Source organism: Bos indicus, chromosome 25 (assembly GCF_029378745.1).
Source record: "Bos indicus isolate NIAB-ARS_2022 breed Sahiwal x Tharparkar chromosome 25, NIAB-ARS_B.indTharparkar_mat_pri_1.0, whole genome shotgun sequence".
Lineage (NCBI taxonomy): Eukaryota > Metazoa > Chordata > Mammalia > Artiodactyla > Bovidae > Bos > Bos indicus.
Window position 1 is genome coordinate 26,351,607 of NC_091784.1, and position 24,145 is coordinate 26,375,751.

At 50.8% G+C, this 24,145-nt stretch overlaps 1 protein-coding gene across 3 annotated transcripts in view; it reads left to right on the forward strand.

Moving 5' to 3' along the window:
* The window catches only part of KATNIP (katanin interacting protein), a 229,835-nt gene that overhangs the window by 199,899 nt on the left and 5,791 nt on the right, over positions 1-24,145 (forward strand). For all 3 annotated transcript variants that reach the window (XM_019988190.2, XM_070779846.1, XM_070779845.1), the window contains 6 exons: positions 1,376-1,454; positions 9,632-9,809; positions 16,875-17,040; positions 20,280-20,437; positions 21,912-21,976; positions 23,537-23,647. In XM_019988190.2, coding sequence (XP_019843749.2) covers positions 1,376-1,454; positions 9,632-9,809; positions 16,875-17,040; positions 20,280-20,437; positions 21,912-21,976; positions 23,537-23,647 — 757 coding nt within the window. The remainder of the gene's footprint in view (positions 1-1,375; positions 1,455-9,631; positions 9,810-16,874; positions 17,041-20,279; positions 20,438-21,911; positions 21,977-23,536; positions 23,648-24,145) is intronic.

A 24,145-nucleotide genomic window follows, 5' to 3' on the forward strand; every position in this document is an offset into this window, starting at 1 on the left:
TGTCTGCGGTCCGGCTTTGCTGTGCGGGCCTCCAGAAGAGAGGGTCTCGAAGCCTTTCACTCACCCACCATTTTCCACATGGTGAAGTCCCTGCTCAGGGACTCTGATCCAATGGAGTCCTGGGAGGGGCAGAGAGGGATCACTCTCTGCCTAGGGGATAAGGACAGCGAGCTCAGGGAGGTCATGTCAGGGTCACACCCCTAGCAGGGGGCTCACCTAGTGTCCAGGTCTGTCCATCCACCAGGGGGCTTCCTAGGAGGCTCAGGGAGGTCAGGGGATCGGGGAAGGCAAGAGAAGGCACGTGGGCTTTAGGGCAGCAGTGTTCCCGGCGGCCCAAGGCATCAGAGGACAACTTCCGCAGACAGCCTTCCTCTTGCTCCTCCCCATAGCCAGGCAGGGGCCTGAAGGGGCTGGACTGAGGGGTCATTAGGGTGTCATCAGGTACCCAAACACTGTCCCCACTAAAACTCTAAGATCCGGACAAGTGGCTCCACCTCTCTTTGCATCTCAGCTTTCCTGTCTAGGTCAGGAAGATCTCCTGGAAAAGGGAATAGCTACCCACTCCAGTATTCTTGCCTGGAGAATCCCATGGACAGAGGAACCTGGTGGGCTACAGACCACGGGGTCACAAAGAGTCAGAAATGACTGAGCGACTAACACCTTCCCGTCTGTGAAGAACTATGGGCTCTTCTACCCTGATTTACAGTGCAGAGATCTAATGCGAGAAGTTTACGATTACACAGAGACCAAGGAGCAGGATTGTGGTGGCCCACTCTGTCTGTAGACCAGGGGTTCTTTATCTGCCTGCCCATGGGAATCGTGGGAAGGTTTAAAAAATGCAGATGCAGGAGGACTTCCCTGGCGGTCCCGTGGTTAAGACTCCACACTGAAAATGCAGGAGGCATGAGTTCGATCCCTAGTTGGAGAACTAGGATCCTGCATGCCATGCGGAGCAGCCAAAAGATTTTTTTTTAATGCAGATGCACAGTCCCCAGGGTTGAGAACCGTTCTGTATGTTTGAATTCTTTCTCCTCCTTCCCTCCATCCCTCCCTCCCGATCTCTCTCTCTCTCCCTCCTTCTTCCAGCTCACTGGATAAACTAGATACAGTCCTTCCCTGGTCCAGAAAATCTGATCACCTGAGCTGATTAGTGTCCAACACCTCCCCTAACAGTTAAGAGCTTCTGGCAAAGACATCAAATGCAGGAGGGTTTCTGGGCCAGTCACGGGGCTCCCACCAAGGCAGAAAACAAAACACTGGAAAAGACACCGGGACTTACCTGGGGCATGGAGTGGGCAGCAGTAGCTGGAAGAATGGCCAGTGGGTATCACTAGAATCACCCCTTCCCTCTGCTTCTCCCCCACCCTGTGTGCAGGGCCTGGAGCCAGAGCTGCCCCCCAGTCCCCCTGTCCCTGATGTCACCACACCAGAGCCGGGCATCTACCACGGCATCTGTGAGTACCTGGGGCAGTGTTGCAAGAAGGAGGACCTTCGGGGGTCGGGGGTGGGGAGGTAGTCATGGCAGCTTGGGACAGGGTTTCCCGGGACAGTGGAGGAGATTGTACTGTGTTCAGAGACACCAGGCCCTGGGACAAGTCAGGGCTGAAACCAGCTGGTGCTGGGCTCATTGGCTTTGGCAGGGCTGCAGCCCTTCAGAGGAGGGGTCCTCCTGGCAGTGTGCCCTCCCAGAGGGCCACACACAGACATCTGATGTGTTAGCTGCAGCCCTGACCCCAGAGTCAGTGGGAGCCCCAGAGTTATAGAGCAAGAAGACATAAGAGCTGGAGAGACCTGGGCATCTGTCCATCCAGGGTTCAAGTTGCCCCTTCAGACTGGGCTGCAGAGCAGATGCTGGAGCAGAGGAAGCCTGCATCCTCCTAGCTCCAGCTGGGGTGGGGCATCAGGAGTACCGGCCCAGGTGCCCACTCTTCTAAAAAGTCAGAAATCTGGATTTTTTATGTGAAGTTTCCAGGTTTTTAAATGTTGGTGACTAATTTTATAAAAATGTAAAAACAGCCTATGAGCCAAACATAACACACATGTGTTTGCCCAGCCGGCTGCTGGCTGGTGGTCTCCGGGCAGATCCCGTATGGGTTTTGCTGTGTCTGTTCTCTGTCCTCGGCCCGTGTGCCCCTCGGGCCAGGTCCTCTCTGACTCGGCACATGTCCCCCACCTCTGCCTGAGTCCTCGGGGACCCTTGGGCCCCGGTCCCACTGTCTGTGGTCTCTGCCTCCCGTTCCCTGTTCACAAGGCTCTGCCAGCTTGCTCGCTGCCACCTCCCCTCCTGCTCTTTCTTGCCCCCTGTGCCCGCCATCCACCTCCAGTCATCTTCTGAGAGGAAGAGATGCGCCATGCCATCGTCACGCCCCCTCCCCACCTCCCCACCATCATCTCCAGAACGGAGCCTTAAGGTGTCAGAGTTTAGCCTCCTCTTTGCTCCGCTCCTCCCCGCCCCATCTCCTGAGCCCCTGCCCCCGCAAGCTTCCGTGCAGGCCATGCCCACCTGGTGTGCCCTTGCTCTCCGTCTCTGCCCTTTAAAAGGATGTCGACTGCCACTGTCTGGGTCCCCAAGAAGCAGCCTCTGAGATGATGGAGTTTACTGGGGCGTGCTCTTGGGGGAGGGTAGGAAGCAGGGCTGGGCACAGAGAACTGGGCCACGGGGCAATCACACCAAGGCCTCTGCCAGCCTGCAGGGAGCTCAAAGGCCCCTTGGAGTCATCTTGAGTAAGGGGGCTGGGCCTTTACACACCTGTGTTAATAGGCCACCTTATACAGGCTGGGGAGGGGCAACGCCAAGTGTAGGCACAGTGGGGGGTCGGCAACACTCCCAGTCCTGAAGTGTCACCCCTGGGGGTGGGAGGCGGGATCTGGGGGGTGTCCCACACTGCCCACCACACCCCCTTCTTAAGGCCTTGCTGTGACCCGCTCCCATCTCCGTGGTGCCCAGTGAGAATTCAGCTCCCCCTCCTTCATTCCACAAGCACAAATCACCACTGAGAAGAGAAGAAGAAGCCTTCCCTTTGAATCCTCAGCCCCTTACTTTCCAGAACTCTCTCTCAATTACTTTGGGACTTAGGGACAACCGAGTAATTTGAAAGCCAACCCAATGTAAGCCAAGGCCCAGTTTGAGGCTTGGTTTCATCCCCCATCCAGGCCCTGTGTTGGGGCTTTCCCTGCCTTCTCTCACTTCCAGCTCTTATTCTCCCCATTTTCCAGATGAAGTTAGGAAACTGAGGCTCCAAGAGATGGAGAAAGCCACCTGGGGTCACACAGCTAGTATGAGGTCAAGGACGGGACTGAGTCTATCTGAATCCACAGTCCAGGTCCTCACCACTCAATACACTCCAGAGAGGTTTTTGGGAAGAGTCAGCATCTCATGAAACTGGGAGACAGCAGTCATTTCTGGTTTAGTCTGGGCTCCCCTAGGTTGGTCAGGATTCGGGGTGGGGAGCTGGGGATAAGGGAAATTGAATTCAAACTGAGTTAAGCAAAACAGGAAATTTCTTAGCTTATGTAGCTAAAAGGGCTTCCCGGTGGCTTAGTGATAAAGAATTTGCCTGCAGTACAGGAGGCGGAGGAGACAATCTGTGGGTCGGGAAGATCCCCGGAGAAGGAAATGACAACCCACTCCAGTATTCTTGCCTGAAGAATCGCATGGACAGAGGAGCCCGGCAGGCTACAGTCCATGGGGTCGCAAAGCATCGGCTGTAACAGAGCACACACTCGTGCATGTAACCAGGAAGGTCAGGGGTTGCTAGTTTTCCACACTGTTGGATCCAGGTGTGCAAATGATGTCATTTCTGCCCCATTTCTCGGTCTCTCGTCTGTCTCCCATTCAGACCCTATCCACGTGGGAGCTCCTTGAAGCTCCACCCTGTAATCCCAGGTAAAAGAGCTTTTGTTTCCCCGCAAGTCCAACAGTGTTCCTGGAATGTCTGCTGACCTGGCTCACGTGCCCATGCTTAACCAATCACTGTGGCTTACCTCGGTGGGAAGGGAAAGAATGGGATGGAAAACATGGATTGGCCTGGCCTGGGTCAGAGGCCCATCTTTAGAGCCAAGAGTTGGGAGTCAGCCACCCTGATGGTGCTTCAGAGGAGGCTAGAGTGCCGTAACCAGAAGAAGGAAGGAAGGAAGGCCAGCCAGAAGCATCCAGTGTCCCCTCCATCTGATGATTTCCTCCAAAGATGCTGTCTGTAAATGTTTTTCCTGCTGAACCAGCTTCTGACCTTTCTCAGAAATGTTATTTCAGTGCCCTGGGAGTTTTGCCCTGGAGTAGAGCTCCCAGACCTTTTTGCTACAAGAAAAGCGTAATTTCTCTGTGTCTCTACTCAGCAGGATGGCAGAAGAACCTGCTGCCCAAGGACCCTCTGCCCACTTTGAGACCTGTGATTTCCAAAGCTGCCTTCTCTGAACCTTTGGCTTTTTCCTCCCTGTATCCCAAATCCTAAATGTGCTCTCCTAGCCCGTGCAAATGAAGAGTGCTTTGATAAAGTGACCCGGGGGGTGCATTGGGGTTGGTAAATACGGCCCATCCTATTAATGTTTTGAAAGGAGATATATGACTTGCTAATTTGCAGATGACACTAATTTTAGAAGTTTTGCAAATATCAGCAGTGATGAATAGGAAAGGAGCTGAGAGAGTTGAAACATGGGAGAGAAATAACAAAATTAATTTCCATTTATATAAATACTAATTGATACACCAGAGGAAAATGAATATGGAACATGGATATTAGCTCAAAGAGGAGAGTAATCGCTTTCGCAGCAAACCTAGATTAGATGGTATCTGAGTGCATCTCAGAGCCGACTCATCAGAAAAGACCCTGATTCAGGAGAAGGAGGCGGCAGAGGATGAGATGGTTAGGGAGCATCACTGACTCAGTGGGCATGAATCTGAACAAACACCGGGAGATAGTGAAGGACAGGGGAGCCTGGCATGCTGCAGTCCGTGGAGTTGCAGAGTCGGGTACGACTTAGCAGTGGAACGACAGCAGTGCCTCTTGCCAGGCAAACAAAGTCAGGGCGGCTTGGGAGAGTCCGGGCACTTGTTTCAAGAGGGAGGTGGCCTTTCTCCCTCACAGGGAGCCCCCTGATCTAAGTCGGCTCCCTGCTGCCCTCCAGGCCTTCTCCATCTAAGGAATGTGGTGCCCGCAGCTGCTCTGCCCCTTGGGTCAGGAACGTTTTCTCTTTCCCTCAATTCCATCCAGGCCATTGAGAGTCCTGGCACTGCTGTCTGTCAGTCTGTCCACCTTGTCCCGGCCACAGGGATCACAACAGCGTCCTCCCTGGCCTCCTTATGGAGTCCAGCCCCAGTGAGCTTTCCAAGACACTGGTCAGATCGTGGCACCTCTCTGCTCCCAGATCTAAGCCTCCCCATTGAAGAGAAGAAAATCCAGACCTCCTGACGTGATCTAGCCCCCCACCTGCCCTTCTGATCTCATTTTCCTCCACCTTCTCCCTCGGTCACTTAGTTCCAACCACAAATCAAATGTGTTCCCATCCCAGGGCCTTTACCGTTTCTGTCCTCTCAGCCTAGAATGTTCTTCCAGAAATGCTACAGGATAGCGGCCTCCTTCTCATCACCCAGGTCTCAGTTTGAACGTCACCTCCTCCGAGAGGTCCTCGTGACTACCCCCCCCACCCCTGCCTAGTCACTCCCTATCCCATCCCATCCACTTTTTTCCATGGTATTCATCGCTCTGTGCAACTATCTAATTTATTTTTGTTGTTGTTGTTGTTGTTATGTGTTCATTGTCTGTCTTCACTGCAATGGAAGCTCTTAGAGAGATTTTGCTGTGTATTGATATTTAGCCCTGAATCTCCAGTGCCAAGAACAGGGCTCGGTTCCGTTGCTGTACAGACCCCATAGACTGCAGCATGCCAGGCTTCCCTGTCCATCACCAACGCCAGGAGCTTGCTCACACTTAGGTCCATTGAGCTGGTGATGCCAGCCAACCATCTCATCCTCTGTTGTCCCCTTCTCATCCTGCCTTTAATCCTTCCCAGCATCTGGGTCTTTCCCAAGGAGTCAGTTTTTCACATCAGGTGGCCAGAGTATTGGAGCTTCAGCTTCAGCATCCATCCTTCCAATGAATATTCATGAGAACCCCATGAACAGTATGCAAAGCACTTGTTACATTAGTGGCAATAAATATTTGTTTACCATTGGCTGTGATTTTGGTGAAACTCAAACGATTGTATTTTGATTCATTTACCTCCAGGTATCTACTAAACATGTACTCTTCAATCATTTTTTTTTTTTTAAAGCCTTAAATGACCATCTGTTTTCAGATACTGTTCTAGGATCTGGGAATAAAACAGTGAACACTGTCAACAGAGTTCCTGCCCTCAGGGAGCTTCCGTCTAAGTGGGAAAGACTGATGAAAATAAATAAGCAAAATAATAAGCAAATCAATGAAAATAAAGAAGCAAATCAATGTAGAACATCTCGTTGGATGACAGAAAATAAAGCAGAATAAGAGTTTTGAGAGCGATGGGGAGGGTGCTATTTGAGCTCAGATGATTAGGCAGGGCCTCTCTGAGGAGATGACAATTGAACAATGAATATTCATTGGAAGGACTGATGCTGAAGCTGAAGCTCCAGTCCTTTGGCCACCTGATTCGAAGAGCTGAGTGATGGAAGAAGACCCCGATGCTGGGAAAGATGGAGGGCAGGAGGAGAAGGGGGCAACAGAGGATGAAACGGTTGGATGGCATCACCGACTCAATGGACATGAGTTTGAGCAAACTCCAGGAGATAGTGAAAGACAGGGAAACCTTGTGTGCTGCAGTTCATGGGTCACAAAGAGTCGGGCACGACTTGGCAACTGACCAACAGCAGCTAAGGGTTTTGAGAGAGACGGGGGAGGGAGCTATTTGAGTTCAGGCGGTTAGGCAGGGCCCCTGGGCTTCCCTGGTGGCTCAGATGGTAGAGAATGTGCCTCCCCTGCAAGAGACCCAGACTCCATCCCTGGGTCAGGAAGACCCCCTGGAGACGGCAATGGCTACCCGCTCTAGTATTCTTGCCTGGAGAATTCCATGAAGAAAGGAAACTGGCAGGCTACAGTCCTGTGGTGTCACAAAGAGTTGGATGCAACTAACACTCTCTTTCTCTGAGGAGATAATTGAACATGAATGTATCAGTTAGCTTCTGCTGCTAAACAAACCAGCCCCCAATTTAGTGGCCTAACATAATCACCATTAATCATGATTCATCATACTTCAATAGCTTGCTTGGGCGTTTCTTCACATCTAAGCGTAGCTGGCCTCTGTGGTGTCTGCCCTTGTGTCTGCTCAGCTGGCAGATGCACTGGCAGCTGAACAACTAGGATGTCTTCAATTACACAGCCGGCAATTGGGAGGCTGGCCCGGCTCTTTCCCGTGGCAAGACTCTCAAGTGTAGAAAGATGGGCCAGAGCTCCCTGCACACACACTTTACAGATTCTGCTGGTTTCACTCACTTTTGCTTCTGTTCCATTGGCCAAAACAAATCACATTGCCCAGACTCAGAGAGTGGAGAAATAGACTCCACTTCTGTATGAGAGAAGCAGCAAGATGACGTGACACAGAGGCAAGGACTCAGAGGGAGGCATCTGTGGCTGTATTGCAGGCTACTGATGCTGTGAGAGGCTGTGATGCATCCAGAACCACTCTGGTCACCCATCTGTTTCATCTGCCCCCAAGATGCTCAGAGCTACCTTGGCATCATGAAGAGCAGAGGGATCTGAGGCCGAGTTATGAAACGTATGTTGGAAATGACAAGAGAGAAAGCCATATTCCAGGGTGGTTTTCTGCTTTGGCCTCACTTCCTGGCCACAGAGATATCTTCAACCTCCCTGAGCTTCTGCCTCCTCATCTGAGCTGATGTGCGTGGAATGCCATGAATCCAGGCTTCCTTCTTCCAGTGCTACGGTGCTGGCATTCTGTAACAGTTGCAACAAGTGTGACTCTTTGGAACACAGCCACCCAGAAGAGCTCTAAAGTAGGCCCCCAATTCTCCAAGGGTAGAAGAGGTCACTGGACTTGGGCCTGCTGATGGGAGACCATTAGGGAAGAGAAGTTCCAGCCAGGTATCAGACAGAGATTCATTCACTTTGAGCTTTCTGGGCAAATGAATGACTTACCTGGGAAGTTTTGCCTTGGGACCACAGAAATTCACTCCTAAATGCTCCCTGATGATCCCATGGTTAAGAATCCGCCCTGCAATGCAGGAGACTCGGGTTTGATCCCACATGCCATGGAACAGCTAAGCCCACATGCCACAGCTAGAGTTTGTGCACTGCAATGAAAGATCCCGCATGATGCAATGAAGATCCTGCGTGCTCCAACCAAGACCCGACACAGCCAAATAAATAAATATGCTTTTTAAGAAATGCTCCCTGATGGAGCAGGGGTGGAACAAGGGCAAAAGAATGGGGGTGTCACTTTGGATCACTTCCTTTCCCTTGAATCCATGTGAATCCTCGTGATAGTGGCCAATTTGCATAAAGTATCCATTTCCGACCTTATGGCTTACTGGTGCAGCCACCTCCATGTAGTTAGTTATTTAATCTTTCCACCTGTACTGGGATCCTACTATGTGGCAGGTACTGTGCCTGGCTCTGGGGGCACCATGATCTAACAAAACTGATGGGATTTCTGCCCTCAAGGAACTCACCATCTGACAGGCCAGATGGAAATTTACCAAAGAGTCCCAAGCTCACCATGGTGATCAGGGCACAGAAGGGGACATTCACAGTGGCATGCAGGCTGAGAATGGAGGCTTGATGTGGTCAGAGAAGTTGGGAGGGCTTACCTGAGGAAGTAAGCTGGGATCTGAGGGATGGGCACAAGTTAGCCTAGGCCGTGTGAGTTCAGGAGTGAGGAAACAGCATGTGCAAAGGCCCTGTGGTGAGAGACAGCATTGTGAACGTGAGGGATGGAAAGGCCATCAGGGTGGCCCCAGGGATCCTGGGCACAAGATGAGATTAAAGAAGTAGACAGAATCCAGATGGCAGGGATGCTGGTTGAGCAGCATGGGAAGCTATGCTAGGGTGCTAATCATGGGGTGGGCAACGTGACTGATGAGTGGAGAAAGGACCTAAGGCTGTGTGCAGGGCTAACCCACACAGGTCCATTCATCCTGCAGACATTTCTTGAGTATCAGCAGTGACCCAGGCCCAAGGGCTACTGAGAAGAAAGGCAGAGCCTACCCTGAAGGCCCTTTCATTCAAGTCTGAGTTTTCCAGCTGGTAGAATACGGAGTCTGAAATCAGTTCTCTTGCCACCTCCGTCTTAGGTTGTCTTTGTTCAATCGCTCAGTCGTGTCCAGTGCTTTGCAAGCCCATGGACTACAGCACGCCAGGCTTCCCTGTCCCTCACTATCTCCCGGAGCTGACTCAAACTCATGTCCATGAGTCAGTGATGCCATCCAGCCATCTCATCCTCTGTCGTTCACTTCTCTTCTCACCTTCAATCTTTCCCAGCATCAGGGTCTTCTCCAGTGAGTCAGCTCTTCACATCAGGTGGCCAGAGTATTGAAGCTTCAGCATCAGTCCTTTCAGTGAATATTCAGAGTTGATTTCCTTTAGGATTGGGTACCTCCTGCAGAATCTCTGGTGCTCACTGGACACTTCTCTTCCTGCTGCAGGCCTGCAACTGAATTTTACTGCCTCCTGGGGTGACCTACACTACCTGGGGCTCACCGGCCTGGAGGTGGTGGGGCAGGATGGCCAGGCACTGCCCATCAACCCGCACCAGATCTCTGCCTCCCCCAGAGACTTAAATGACCTCCCTGAGTACACAGACGACTCCCGGACCCTGGACAAGTGAGTGTCTGTAAGAAGCACAAGGTTCATGACAGCAGGGGCTTGGGGACCGGATATGCGTTGTAAATTTCAGACTTAACCATCAACTGGCATCCCCTGGCATCCCCTATTCCACCTTCTTCCAGCCACCCCAAGGTCTGGGGTCTGCCCATTTTATAGTCAAGGGAAACTGAGGCCCAGGAAAGGGCCACACAGCTGGAAGAGGTAGACAGGATTAGAAGCCAGGCTCTCCTGTTTCCAGACCCAGCTGGGCTTTGTGTTTCCTCCATGGTGCTTGAAGTCCCTGGTGGCTCCGACAGTAAAGAATATGCCTGCAATGCAGGAGGTGCAGGAGATGTGGGTTCAATCCCTCAGCTAGGAAGATCCCCTGGAGAGGGGAGTGGCTATCCACTCCAGTATTCTTGCCTGGAAAATCCCATGGGCAGAGGCACCTGGTGGGGTACAGTCCGTGGAGTCACAAAGAGTGTTTGTGACTTTCACTTTACACTTTCATGGTGCTTAGCATGGGGCCCCAAACACGGTAACTGCTTGGTAAGCCTTTGGCTCTGTGTTTAGGCATGAGGGACCCAACCTCTCGGGGGCTGAAAACTTTCCCCTCCCTGAGGCTGGAGATGATGGCTGAAGCTGCACTTTCCTCTGCATTTGTCCAATTTCATAAGCCCAGGTTGAGTCAAGTCAGTAAGAGGACAAGCCTGGACACAGCATTGATCCACAGCGTTCAGGCACCCCTGAACCAGAACAGCTGTCAGGCTTGGGGCCTGCCTGCAGGTGTGAACAAGAAGAGTCTAGGGGAGCCAGAGGGATGAGAATTCAAATCCTGTCTCTGCCCCTTGCCAGCTAGTTTCTTAACTTCTCCTGTTATAATAATCATAATAATAACTGAAATTATAATTGCCATTTTGGGAGCACTTATTAAATGCCAGACACTGGGCTGTGCTAAGCAGGTTATAGATATTCATTCATCTAAATCTCAAACAGCCCTAAGAGGCCCCCACTCTACAGATGGAGAAACTGAGGTACAGAGAGGTACCTCAAAGGTCACCCACATGAGCTGAGTGGCAGTCATGATTTGAATATAGGCACGAGGAAGACCAACACCTGTGCATTTAACCACAAAGTTATACTGTCTTCCCCTGCCTCAGTTTCCTTATCAGTAGAATGGGACAGTAATCTGGCTATTGGGCAGAAGGGGGGTTACCACGTCACCACTGCACCCACTGCCTGGCCCAGAGTGTGTGGGATCAGTGGTGGCCTCCTACCTGCCTTCCTCCAAGGTGCTCCTTAACCGGGGCCATCGCGGCTGCTGCATTGCCCAATCAGGGGCCATCTTGGTGAGTCACACTCTCACAAACTTAGACTGGGAGCCTGTGGTCCCTGCTGCCAATTGTAAAAGTGATCTGCTCATAGCTGGCCTGGCCTCGCTTGTTCATCCACACCCACCCAGTTCCTTCCCCTCCGCCCAGACTATGTTGCAGCAAATCCCAGGTCTGAAAGTATTTCATCTCTGGGTATGTATCGCTAAACAATAAGGACTTAAACCTGATCCAAGTATCATTATTCCACCTAAATGATTAACAGTCCTTCCTTTAAATTTGGAGAAGGAAATGGCAACCCATTCCAGCATTCTTGTCTAGAGAATCCCATGGACAGAGGATGCTGGTGGGGTCACAAAGAGTTGGACATGACTGAGTGACTGAGCACTCTTTTAAATTACTAGATATCTAGCATATTTCTCTTTCCCTCATCATCTTTTTTCCCCCTTTTATATCAATTTGTTCCTTGAATTGACATCCAGATATGGTCTATACATTGTGATTGCTTACTGTGTCTCTTTAAAAATTGTTTTTTATAATTCCCTGGCGGTCCAATGGTTAGGAGTCTGTATTTCCACTGCTGGGGGCCTGGGTTTGATTCCTAGTTGATAGGGAACTAAAATCCTGCAAGCTGAGTGCCATAGGGAAAAAACAAATTTTTTATTTTTAAAATTTATTAAAAAATACTATTGACATATAGTTGATTTACAGTATTGTGTTAGTTTCTGGTATATGGCAAAGTGATCCAGATATGTATACATATATATGTAAATATATGCATATGTATATGTGCTGTGCTAAGTCATTTCTTGTCTGACTGCATGACTATGGACTGTAGCCCACCAGGCTCCTCTGTCCATGAGATTCTCCAGGCAAGAATACTGGAGTGGGTTGCCAGCCCTCCTCCAGGGGATCTTCCTGACCCAGGGATCAAAGCCATGTCTTTTATGTCTCCTGCATTGGCAGGCAGACTATTTACCACTCGCGCCACCTGGGATGCCTGTATAAGCATATACATATATGCATATGCACACACATATATGCATATGTATATGTATATATATATAAATTTATGCATATATGGGCTTCCTTGGTGGCTCACATGATAAAGAATCTGCCTGCAATGCAGGAGACCTGGGTTTGATCCCGGGTTGGGAAGATCCCCTGGAGAAGGGAATGGCTACCCACCCCAGTATTCTTGCCTAGAGAATTCCATGGACAGAGGAGTCTGGTGGGCTGTAGTCCATGGGGTCTCAAAGGGTCAGACACAACTGCACAACTAACACACACATATGCATGTATATGTGTATAAAATATGTATATGTATATTCACATTTTGTTTTACACTCTTTTCTGTTAGAGGCTATTAAACAAAATATTGAGTAGAGTTCCCTATACTATACAGTAGGTCCTTGTTGTTTATCTGTTTTATATGTAGTAGGAAAGGGCAACCGGCTCCAGTGTTCTTGCCTGGAGAATCCCAGGGACGGGGGAGCCTGGTGGGCTGCCGTCTATGGGGTCACACAGAGTCGGACACGACTGAAGTCATCAGCAGTGTGTATATGTTAATCCCAAACTCCTAATTTATTTCTCCCCTGCCTCTTTCTTCTTTGGTAACCGTAAGTTTGTTTTCTATGACTGTGAGTCTATTTCTATGTGTTAATAAGTCCTTTGATGGTTGATAGATCACCTAAACCTCTCGTAATCTCTGGGTTCCCTTCCATCTTTTTTCACTTTTTGCTTATAAATGATCTGTAGAAGAAACCAGGGTTTTTGCTCTGTTGAGTCTGGATTTTACTAGATCAGTAAAATCCAGATTACTGGATTTTAAAATTTAAATATTACTGGATTTAAAATCCAGTATTTAAATATTACTGGATTAATATTATACTATATTATACCATATTATAGTATAATATGCATAATACAATATATAATATATTATATAATCTATTATATTAATTATATATTATATAATACATTAATATATTGTGTATAATAATTACATTAATATATAAAATATTATTGTATCATATATAATAATTATATTAATATATTATATAATATACTATAATAGTATAGTATGGTATTATGTTATATATATTATATATAATTATTATATATAATTAATAAATATAATATAATAGATATATAATATAACATAATATATCATATATAGTATATATGCTGCTAAGTCGCTTCAGTCATGTCTGACTCTGTGCAACCCCATAGATGGAAGCCCACCAGGCTCCCCCATCCCTGGGATTCTCCAGGCAAGAACGCTGGAGTGGGTTGCCATTTCCTTCTCCAATGCATGAAAGTGAAAAGGGAAAGGGAAGTCGCTGTCCGACTCCCGGCGACCCCATGGACTGCAGCCCACCAGGCTCCTCTGTCCATGGGATTGTCCAGGCAATAGTACTGGAGTGGGGTGCCATTGCCTTCTCCTTATTATATATTAGTTATCTATATTATTATAATTATATATTATTATAATAATTATATATATTTATTATATATACTATATACTATACTATACTATTCTATTATACTAACATTATACTAATTATAAAATATTACTGGATTAATTAATATTTAAAATATTACTGGATTTAAAATCCAGATTACTGCATCAGTAAAATCCAGATTTTACTGCATCACTGTAGTATTGTTTAACTTGTTCCTCAAGCTCCTGTATTTCCTGTAAACTGTTCACTAGATCATATTGAGATTTGGCCATTAGGGAAGCCGTAGCTATCAGGTCGTGTATGTTAGTGCGCACTTCCTTCGGACTCGTGGGACATCTGGTGGTCAGGCTTTCCGTGACGCTGTTAGCCGACATTTGGAGGTTAGATCTCCTGCTCTTTCAGGGGTTGTGGCACGGTGATAGACTGATCCTATCATTCTTTTTGTTTGTTTTTGTCAGTAAAGGGAAAATTTGCCTCAATTACTTGGTTACTTTGAGGTACAGTTCAAACAGGAAAGACAGTTTGATGCTTGATTCTTTCCCTTTATTTCTTCAGTTTTCAAAAGAGCAAAATTGTTTCTCTAGAATCCTTTAAAACATTTGTTTGCTTTTGACTACCATAAACTCATGGATTTAAATCTCCTGTGTCTGAAGGGTTTCAATCTACTGCAGTTTTTATCCTATGGATGCTCAAACTGATCCCTCTTTGGACACTGGGGGCTCCCGAATCCTTCTGTAAAACAGTCTCTCATAGCTGCCTTCCTTTCTGATATGACAAGAAATCCCAGATTCCTCTTGTATGCGTATTATCCCCGGTATGGGATCAGCCATTTCTCCTAGAAGCCCAGGTTCCTTCTAGTGGGAAATGGTATTTAGAGACCATAGTGTAGCCACTAGGGATGCTCATTGTTACTGGGTCAGTCCTTGTTTCTAGGCTTTTTTGTGGACAGAGCTAGGAAGTACCATTTCTATATTCTTGAGAGTGTCCGTTAGGGAATTCCCTTCACTGTCAGCTCTAAGCACTTCAGCAGGTCTCTCCACACTCAGAACTGGGCAGTAGTTCTTTGGAAGTGGCCCCATTTCTAGGACAGGGAGGTAATTGCTTTTGGAAGGAAACAGAAGGTTCTCTAGTGGTAGACCTCAGCCAGCTTAATTCCACAAACACCCCAGGGTTAAACTGCTGAATTTTCTCAGTTCTAAGATGCCAGCAGTTGTAAGACATACCATCCATCAATTTAATAACAACCTTTTAGAGGAAAAAAAAGAAACATTACCTTCTTGGATGAACACTTTGCTTGTAAGATTTATTCCAAGTCCAAAACTTTAAAATGTTAAAAGGAAAAGCAAAGTTTATCTTAAAATCTAGGAGGGACTTACGTGGCAGTCCAGTGGTTAAGACTTCACCTTCCAGTCTAGGAGGTATGAGTTCGATCCCTGGTTGGGGATCTAAGAGCCCACATGCCTCTCAACTAAAAAACCAAAATGTAAAACAAGCAATATTGTAACAAATTCAATAAAAACTTAAAACAATTAATAATAATAAATTAGATCTAGGAAACATGGCAGCAGCCTGAGGCCCTACCAGGGGCCTCAAAGCTTCAAAGTCACCTGGAAAATGGGATAGCGCGGGGAGGGGGGCCACCCAAGAGGCTGAGAGGTGGGTTCCTATCTCCAGGGCCAGGCCTCTCAGTGGAAGAGAGACCAGGGCTGGGGTCAGGGCTGAGGTATGCTGGACAGAATCGGAAGGATGAGGCAGGAGAACCAGAAACTGGCCTGGGTGGAAGTGCAGTATGGGCCAGCTGGCGAGCTCTCTTAGAACATGATGGGGCTTCCCCAGTGGCTCAGTGGTAGAGAACCCACCTGCCAATGCAGGGGACACAGGTTAGATCCCTGGTCCGGGAAGATCCCACATACCAAGGAGGAGCTAAGTCGGTGTGCCACGGCTACTAAGCCTGTGCTCTGGAGCCCGGGAGCTGCAACTAGCAAGCCCACAAGCCACAATTACTGAAGCCTGCACCTCTTAGAGCCTGTGCTCTGCAACAAGAGAAGGCACCACAGTGAGAATCCCGCCCACTGCAACTAGAGAGTAGCCCCCGCTCTCCGCAACTAGAGAAAAGCCCGCATAGCAACGGAGACTCAGCACAGCCGAAAATAAAATTAATTTTTAAAAAAAGAACGTGAGGGTGCTGGGGACTCCCGCCCAGTGGTGGGCAGGCTGCCCTGGGCCACCCAGGCTGAGTGACCACAGGCCAGACCACCTCCCTCCAGAGGCACCTGCCCCTTCTCGTACTTGTCCCACGGCGGGAGCTCCCAAGTTCTCCCTGGTGCTTTAGTATCTTTCTCCTCCAGCACAAGGAAGAAGGAATAGAGTTCTTTCCAAATGTACCATAGAGTCAATACAGTATTTTACAGAAAGCTGGGGAAATAGAAATTGTCACTTCCCATCCCCTCTGACAGAAACATATTTTTCATTTTTGGTCATCTCTCTTGGTCCTTGGCCTCATTTTACAACATTAAAGCCAGTGCTCCTGCCATCCCACAGCCTGCCCTTTCGCTTTATCCTTTTCCCATTATCCTCGTGATGATCATCTTCACTACTGTTTGATGTACTGAACGTTTCCCTCTTTTGAGATCTTTCAGGGTTGGTTTGTTTGTTGCTAATGTAAGTAATATCTAGGTACAGATGGCTTTCTGACATGCTGAATAAACTTTTCTTAGGAGGAAAAATTCTAGAAGTGGGACCACTGGGTTAAAGAGTCCTGAAAAATAATACATGCCCCACCCCCATCCTTTTTTAAAACCTTGATGATCGCTTCACTGTACCTTTAACAGCATCTAAGTGTTAGTCGCTCGGTCATTTCCAACTCTTTGCGACCTGGTGGCCTGTAGCCCACCAGGATCCTTGGTCCATGGGATTTCCCAGGCAAGAATACTGGAGTGGGTTGCCATTTCCTTCTCCAGGGGATCTTCCCGATCCAGGGATCCAACCCAGTCTCCCACATTGCAGGCAGATTCTTTACCATCTGAGCCACCAGAGAATCCCTTTAATAGCACAGGCTGTTGTCTCCCCCAGTTTCTTGTTTTGTCTAACTTCACAGATAAGTGATGACTCCTCACTGTTGCTTTGATTAGTCTCACCTCCCCTTCATGAGCCTGATCCAGCCAGGCTCATGCCAGGTAGGGGCGGCCGTCGTGGTGGGGAGAGGAGTGGGTGCCAACCCCACGCTGTGAGTTCTCCCTGCTGACCGGACTGCCCTCAGCTCTCCCTGCCCTCCCCACTGAACGCAGGTTAATTGATGGAGCCAACATCACGATGGAGGATGAGCATATGTGGCTGATCCCCTTCTCGCCGGGGCTGGACCACGTGGTCACGATCCGCTTCGACAGAGCCGAAAGCATCGCAGGCCTTCGCTTCTGGAACTACAATAAATCTCCCGAGGACACCTATCGAGGGGTAAGCCGGGGAACAGCGGCCGCGCTCGGTCCCCTGTCAGGGAAACAGCGCCTTGATGAATGGCTGGTGTGGCTGCCGGAGAGGAGCGTAAATCCTCCAGAACTTTCCACATGGAGCTGGGGGAGGTTACCGCCGGGGAGCGAGAGAGCTGCTGCCGTTTCCTTCTTCTGCAAACAGCAAATGCAGGCGAAAGAGCCCAGGGCAGACTCGGGGAACTGCAGCGCCTCGTGGCCTCTGGGGACTCAGGGGTCCTCAGCGGCCCCCCCGTCCACAGTGCCTAGTTGCAGAGCCCTGGTTCCCTGAGAGCTTTGGGAACCACGTCTGGGCTGAGGGCTTCTCACACCTTTGTCATTTCACTGGACCCGCATCCCAGCCTCTGGGAGGCAGGTGTTACTACCCCCGTCTTTCAGGATATTGAAAACTGAGGTTCAGAAAGGCCCAGGCACTCACCCAAGGTCACACAGCTAGAGGCCCCGTCCCCGTGTGCCCGGCTTGGTTGCCCACACTCTGATTTCCACAGGGTGGAAAAGCAGAGGCCTCTGTTGGCTTGTGGAAAAGAGTTACCAGGAGGTGCCCCCTTTCATGGGCTTTTCTGCCCGGTGTGCCCATGAACCGTGAGACAGTTGTCCCCTCCCACTACATAGACGTGATGATGACCAGGTCACCTAAAGGTCGGCAATGCAGTTAAGACCCTAAAGTCACCAGGCGCTGCGTCTGAGTCTGTGTGACCATTGGCGCGTGGCCTGCCTTCTCTGGACCTCAGTTTCCTTGTCTGTGAAAGGAAGAGGAGAAGGACACCTGCCTCTACCCCACAGAGGTTGACAAGGCCAGGACCTGGCCTGTGAGGCTGCCCTGAGCCCAGGTGTGGGCTCCTCACCACTTCCAGGTCCTCAAGATGCTGGTCATTTATCACAGCAGAATGATCAGTTCCCCTTCCACCATGCCCACCCCGCCCCTAACCTCCTTCAGGAGCCTTGGCTCCCCTGAGCATGCAATTTATAAACCCCCCGCCTGAGGCTGCCCTGGTGTCTTTGTAAGCATGCTCTCAGGTCAAGCGCGTATAAAATGTCAGCTATATTGGCATTAAAAAACATTCTTCTGCCTCAACTTGTGCCTCTGGGCCTTGCTCTTCCCTTGAGTGAATCCATCGGTCCAGTTGAGCTTCCACGATGCTAGATTTACCGCCTGGAAATGCTGGGCCTGGGGCCCCTCTTCCCAGGTGTGGCCCCCACCAGCTGCAGTACCAGTGACGAGTGGCCACCGTTGGGGGGTGGGCACCATCTGAGAGGGTGCAACCGGGCCGCAGTGGGATGGAAACTCTGGCCCCCTCCCTCCCTCCCTAGGAAAGGGTGCCTCAGATGCCTACCCCACAAGGCACTCCTGGGCACCCTGGCTCCGGGCCCCTGGCATGAGGTTAGAGCCAAGCCTGGCACTCCGGGAGGTGGGCTCCACACCCCTCCAGTGTGTCCTTGGGCAAATCGTTGGCCTCTCTGAACTCTAGGTTCCTTCACTGTAAGATGGAGATGATAATTAAAGCTCCCCCTGAAGGAACGAATGGGGGGCTGGAGAAGTCAGGGATGCTTCCTGGAGGAGGTGGTGGTTCTAGAAGAAGGACAAGGGCTTCCTGGGCCTCGGCTTCACTTCAGGTGGCTTTCTCCACCGGGCAAACCCTGGCAGTGCTAGACTACATCCTGCCTGCTCCAAGTCCAGCAGAAGAGAGAACTCCTCTTTGCAAGCAAGCCAGCAAAACCCCAGGAGCCATGCCGATTGTTCTAGTCGAGTTCCATCTCTCTGAACCAATCACATGGCTAAGGGGTGACAATTCTCCATCCGGCCAGGCCTGGGGCCTGGGCAGGAACCTTGAGGAAAGCAGAGTGGAGGTAGAGTGACAGCTTTGGGGTTGCCACATCCAGCCGTGCCTGGAGCTAGAGCCCCTCTAACACCTTCTAGGTGTATGCACCCTGTGACTGACTAGGAAGGGAAAGTGAAAGTCACTCAGTTGTGTCCGACTCTTTGCGACCCCATGGACTATACAGCATGGAATTCTCGAGGCCAGAATACTGGAGTGGGTAGCCTTTCCCTTCTCCAGGGGATCTTCCCAACCCAGCAGTCAAACAGAGTCTCCTGCATTGTAGGCAGATTCTTTACAAGCTGAGCTACCAGGGAAGCCCTGACTGACTATGGAGACCCCCTAACTGCTGAAGGAATGAAGGGCCCCCAGGTACATTGTAATCATGAGACCCAAGTCAGGGCCCCTTTCTTTCTGCACAGAGAAGCCTCTCTGTGTCTCCCAGGGGTGAAACGCCATCAGTTTGGTCGGCAGTGGTCCGTTCTGCTAACCATGAAGGAGCCCTGACTCCCCTTCTCTGCTCACGTATTATTACTGCTGCCCAGGGGACCAGAGCTGAGCCACCTCAGACCTGGCTGTTAGGCTCTGACATTGAATGGCTGGTTGCAGCCATCCGGCTGGCAAGATCTGGCCTAGAACAGGGGGACGTGTTAGCCCACATCCAATCAATTCAGCCAGGTCTCAGTAAACACCTACTGTGTGCCGGGCCCTAAGGTGGATGTAGAGATAATCCAGCCAGGGTCTGCCATCAGGGAGCCCAGAAACCACCCAGGACATAGCTATGGGGTGCATGCCCTTAACAGGATGGGCCAAGGGCTCAAGAAGGAAAATCAGGAAGGAGTCCACTTCTGTTCCGAGGGAAAGGGCTAGGAGAGGAGAGGAGGTGTGAATCGGGGGTGGAGAAGGATGATCTAGGAAAATACTGGCCCACTGTGTGCCAGGCACTGTTCTGTTCTGGAGACTTTATGTAAGTTAGCTCCTCACTGAGCCCATTTAACAGATGAGGAAAATTGAGGCAGAGGGGTCAAATAACTTGCACAGCTACTCACGGTGGATCCCAGAGCAGCTGAGTCCATGCCCTTGACGACCCCAGCCCTCTGCAGCTGAGTAGACCAGAGAAGGCCCATATGTGTCCTCCGTGGCAGGGGCCTCACCCACCTGCTCCTCTGCTGTCTGCCCAGGCGCCTGGCACAGAGTAGGGATGGCAATTGGCAAGGAGCCCCCTGACCAGGTGGGGTCTGGTCTGGGAGGAAAGCCTGGGGGGTTCTGTGAAGGCCCTCGGTCGTAAATGGCAGCCACCAGGACCTCCAGCCACATCAGCGCTCACCACCCTCCTCACACCGGCTCCTTCTCTTCAGCCTTGTTTTTTTTTTTTTTTTTCGTTTGCTAGGCCAAGATCGTCCACGTCTCCCTGGATGGCCTGTGCGTCTCCCCTCCCGAGGGCTTCCTCATCCGGAAGGGACCGGGCAACTGCCACTTTGACTTTGCTCAAGAAATCCTCTTTGTGGACTACCTGCAGGCCCGACCGTTGCCCCCGCCAGCCCAGAGGTGAGTGGAGCGGCTCCCCAGACGGTCCTTCCCAGCCTACGGGCCCTGGCTTTGCATCAGGCTCTGAAGCGTGTACCTAAAGCGCTTTGAAGTGATGATCAAACACATTGCTTTTCAACTTGGCCAGTTTTCTAAAGCTTAGCCAAGCCTCTCCGGAAGCCTGGGGATGTACCCACCTTGTCTGGGGATGTTTGGGTTTCTCACAGTCTTGGGTGTTTGAGATTTTAAATGCTTCATTGGGCTTCCTGCTGGGGAAAGAGGCTCCAGGCTGCCTAGATTCCAGAAACGCCCGCTGGCCCATTCGTCGAGGGGCCTCCTTCGTCTCGTTTCTGTGTTCCTGATTTAGAAAGACTCAGAGAGGAAAACGGAGCCTAACATTTCATGGATTCACTGGGATTGCTTGGCCCCAGTCTCAGCTGCTTTAAGTTGCTAACAATTTGTAAATGCCACGTTAAGTTTACTCATTTAAACCCCCTGATGTCCAAATACCAGAGGCCAAGCTCTCGAAACAAAATGAGTTTCCCTCTACTGTAGCTGGCATCACTCCTGGGGCCAGATACTGGAAATAGTCACTTAATTACAACATTGCCCTTGAAATTGAAGAAAGCAGGCCAGAGCCAGAAGTCACTGGCGGTAGGCCAGGGAGAGAAGCCCTGCAGGGAGGAATCTGGGGGAGGAGAGAGGCTCCCTCCTGGGTGCCTGCTCTGAGCCAGATGCTTTGTATTCATCCTTCAGATAATCCTTTCAACCATCTTTGAAGCAGGGGTTGTTATGCCCATTTCACAGATGTGGGAACTGAGGCCCAGGCTAGTGAAACCACTTGCTCAGGATCCACGAAGCCAAAGCCTGCAGGGCTCTCCCCACCTCCCAGCCTCTTCTCCCTGCCTGTCTCCTATCCCAGCCCACACCCCCGACTGGCTGCTTTTTGGAGCAAATACCAACTGCCCAGCTCCTTCCCACCAGCCTTTGCTCTGGGTGCTGTTCGTCTTGGAAGGCTCAGCTCTGACTCTTCCCATGGCTGCTTTCTCCTTAGCTCAGACATCACGTCCCTGACCACCGCCTGGGGTAGTAACCTGCCCGCTCCCAGCACCACAATCCGTGGGTCCATCATGGGTCTCAGCTCTTAGCATTGAGTGGACTTAACCTTGTTCATGAAGGGACTGAGGTCGAATGGAATGGTTCAAAGTGTGGACCCTGAAACCAGATGACCTCGGGTCACATCCCACTTCTGCCACCTCCCAGCTGTGTGACCTTGAGCAAGTGACTTCACTTCCTTGTGCTCCAGGGACATGAGAGAACTCAGCTCCCAGGGTTGTTGTGAGGATTATGAGTCAAACCCGAGGCGACGAGCCTCTCCCGGTGGATGGGAACTCCGTGTGAGCAGAAGCTTGTCTGTCCCTCCCCCACCGCCTCCCAGCGGGAATAACTGACCAGCGACTCGGGCCACTACAATCCTCTGCTTCTGTGTTTGCAGGCTGGACACGAAGCGCCTGGAGCGGGCGAGCATGGACTACGAGGCGCCCCCGATGCCCTGCGGCTGTATCCTCCTCCTGTTGGTGTTTAGTCACTCAGTCGTGTCTGACTCTTTTAAGACCCCGTGGCCTGCAGCCCACCAGGCTCCTCTGTCCATGGGATTTCCCAGGCAAGAATACTGGAGTGGGTTGCCATTTCTTCCTCCAGGGCATCTTCCCCACTGAGGGATCGAACCCAAGTCTCCCGAGTCGCCCGCACAGCAGGAGGATTCTTTACTGCTGAGTCATCCGGGGACTCCTCCTCCTGCCACCCACACGTTGCACAGCGAAGGCCTTCGGGGCCACACCCAGAACCCAGGGAGAGGGCCAGGCCCTTGTAGCTCCTTGCTGGCCCTGGGGCGGGATCTGGGTGTTCGCTGCGGCACTGGGTCTCAGCCAGGCCGCAGCCGAGGCAGCGGAGCCCATGCAGGGCAACTGCGGAGAGGTTGGGCGGGCTCCCAGGTCCTCACGGAGACGGTGCTTCTGGGACGGGGGTGGGCAACACAAGTTCTAGACCCCACCCCCCTGCTGGACTGAGGTTCAGAAGGCAGCGCCAAGGACTGTCGCTGGGAGGGGCTGGAGAAGTGGGAACCCACCTGGGGATGGGGCTGGGGGCTCTCCTTGGAACCAGACAGGGAGGAGGTGAAAAGGGAAGGAGTCGTAGCTCAGACGTGCTGGACCCTCCTGCTGCCTGGCACTGTCGGCAGTGGGTCGCCTGTGTGAACCCTCTGGTTAGCCCTGTGAGGCGGGCACTGCTAGCACGCCCATTTCACAGCAGAGAACACTGAGGCCCAGGATGGTTAAGTAATTTGCCGGCTCACACAGCTGGGAAGAGGCAGAGTCAGGTCTAGTGAGCACAGACAGCCTGGCACTCTCTTGCCTGTTCTCCCCCGAGGACCACCTCTGACTTAACCCCCTCGGGATCACCCTCCCACTTCGCAGGCTCCTTGGCCCACCTGCTCCTGGGGATGCTGGGAGCCAGTGGAGGACAGGGCTGCGGAAGGGCTGGCACCTGGGATGCAGTCAGCAACAGGAGGGGGTCACCCTGGCACAGCCCATCCCCCCAGAGCTGTGACACTCCCACAACCTGCCTTGCCGTTCACGCCCTCCACACTTGAAATGGGTGGAGGAGGGAACAGGTACTCTGTTCTTGTCATTTTACAATCAGGGAAACTGAGGCAAGAGGTGGTTTGTTTTTTTTTTTTTGAGGTCAGGTCACTGTTCAGTCCTATACACTGAGTTTGTGACAGATGCTTCTCCATCCTGCCAGCTCCCTGAAGGACACCCTCCCTGCCCGTTGCCCTGTCTCCCGGGGCCTGGAGAAAGCTTCTGAATTCTTCAAACACACATACACACATTCATATTGCTGTTTAAATGAAAGAAAATTTCATGCCACATACATTTTGATTGACTTCAGTCTCGGAGGGGAAAAAAATCATTTTTTTCTCTCGTTCATCTCTTTAAACCCATATATATATATATATATACACACACACACACATATATATATATCCCTGTTATCTTTGTAATTGTTTCCCTCTGTTCTCCAGAAAATTAAGCCTGTTTTTTCCTTAATAACATGTTCCAGTCATTTTCCAGTTTCAGCTCCTGACCAGCTGGGGTGACCCCTATTACATCGGTCTTACCGGCCTGGAGCTGTATGACGAAAGGGGAGAAAAAATCCCTCTTTCAGAGAACAGTATCCTTTCTAGGCAGAAGCGGGGCTCCAGCCAGACTGCAGGGAGCACAGGAGGGCCCGGGGGAAGGAACAGAATCCTTGAATGTAGAGGGAAATGTCCCTGGAGGAACCAGACCTGGAAAAAAATGCCAGGGCTGCTGCTGCTCAATCACTTCAGTTGTATCTGACTCTTTATGACCCTATGGGCTGTAGCCTGCCTGGCTCCTCTGTCCATGGAATTCTCCAGGCAAGAATACTGGAGTGGGTTGCCATGCTCTCTTCCAGGGGATCTTCCCAACTCAGGGTTCAAACCCAGGTCTCCCACTTTATAGGCGGATTCTTGACCAGCTGAGCCACCAGGGAAGCCTATGAATATTGGAGTGGGTAGCCTCTCCTTTCTCCACGGGGATCTTCCCGACCTAGGGATTGAACCCAGGTCTCCTGCATTGCAGGCAGATTCTTTACCAACTGAGCCACTAGGGAAGCCCAGCAACCCCTTTTATTCGGGCCTCTAGCAGC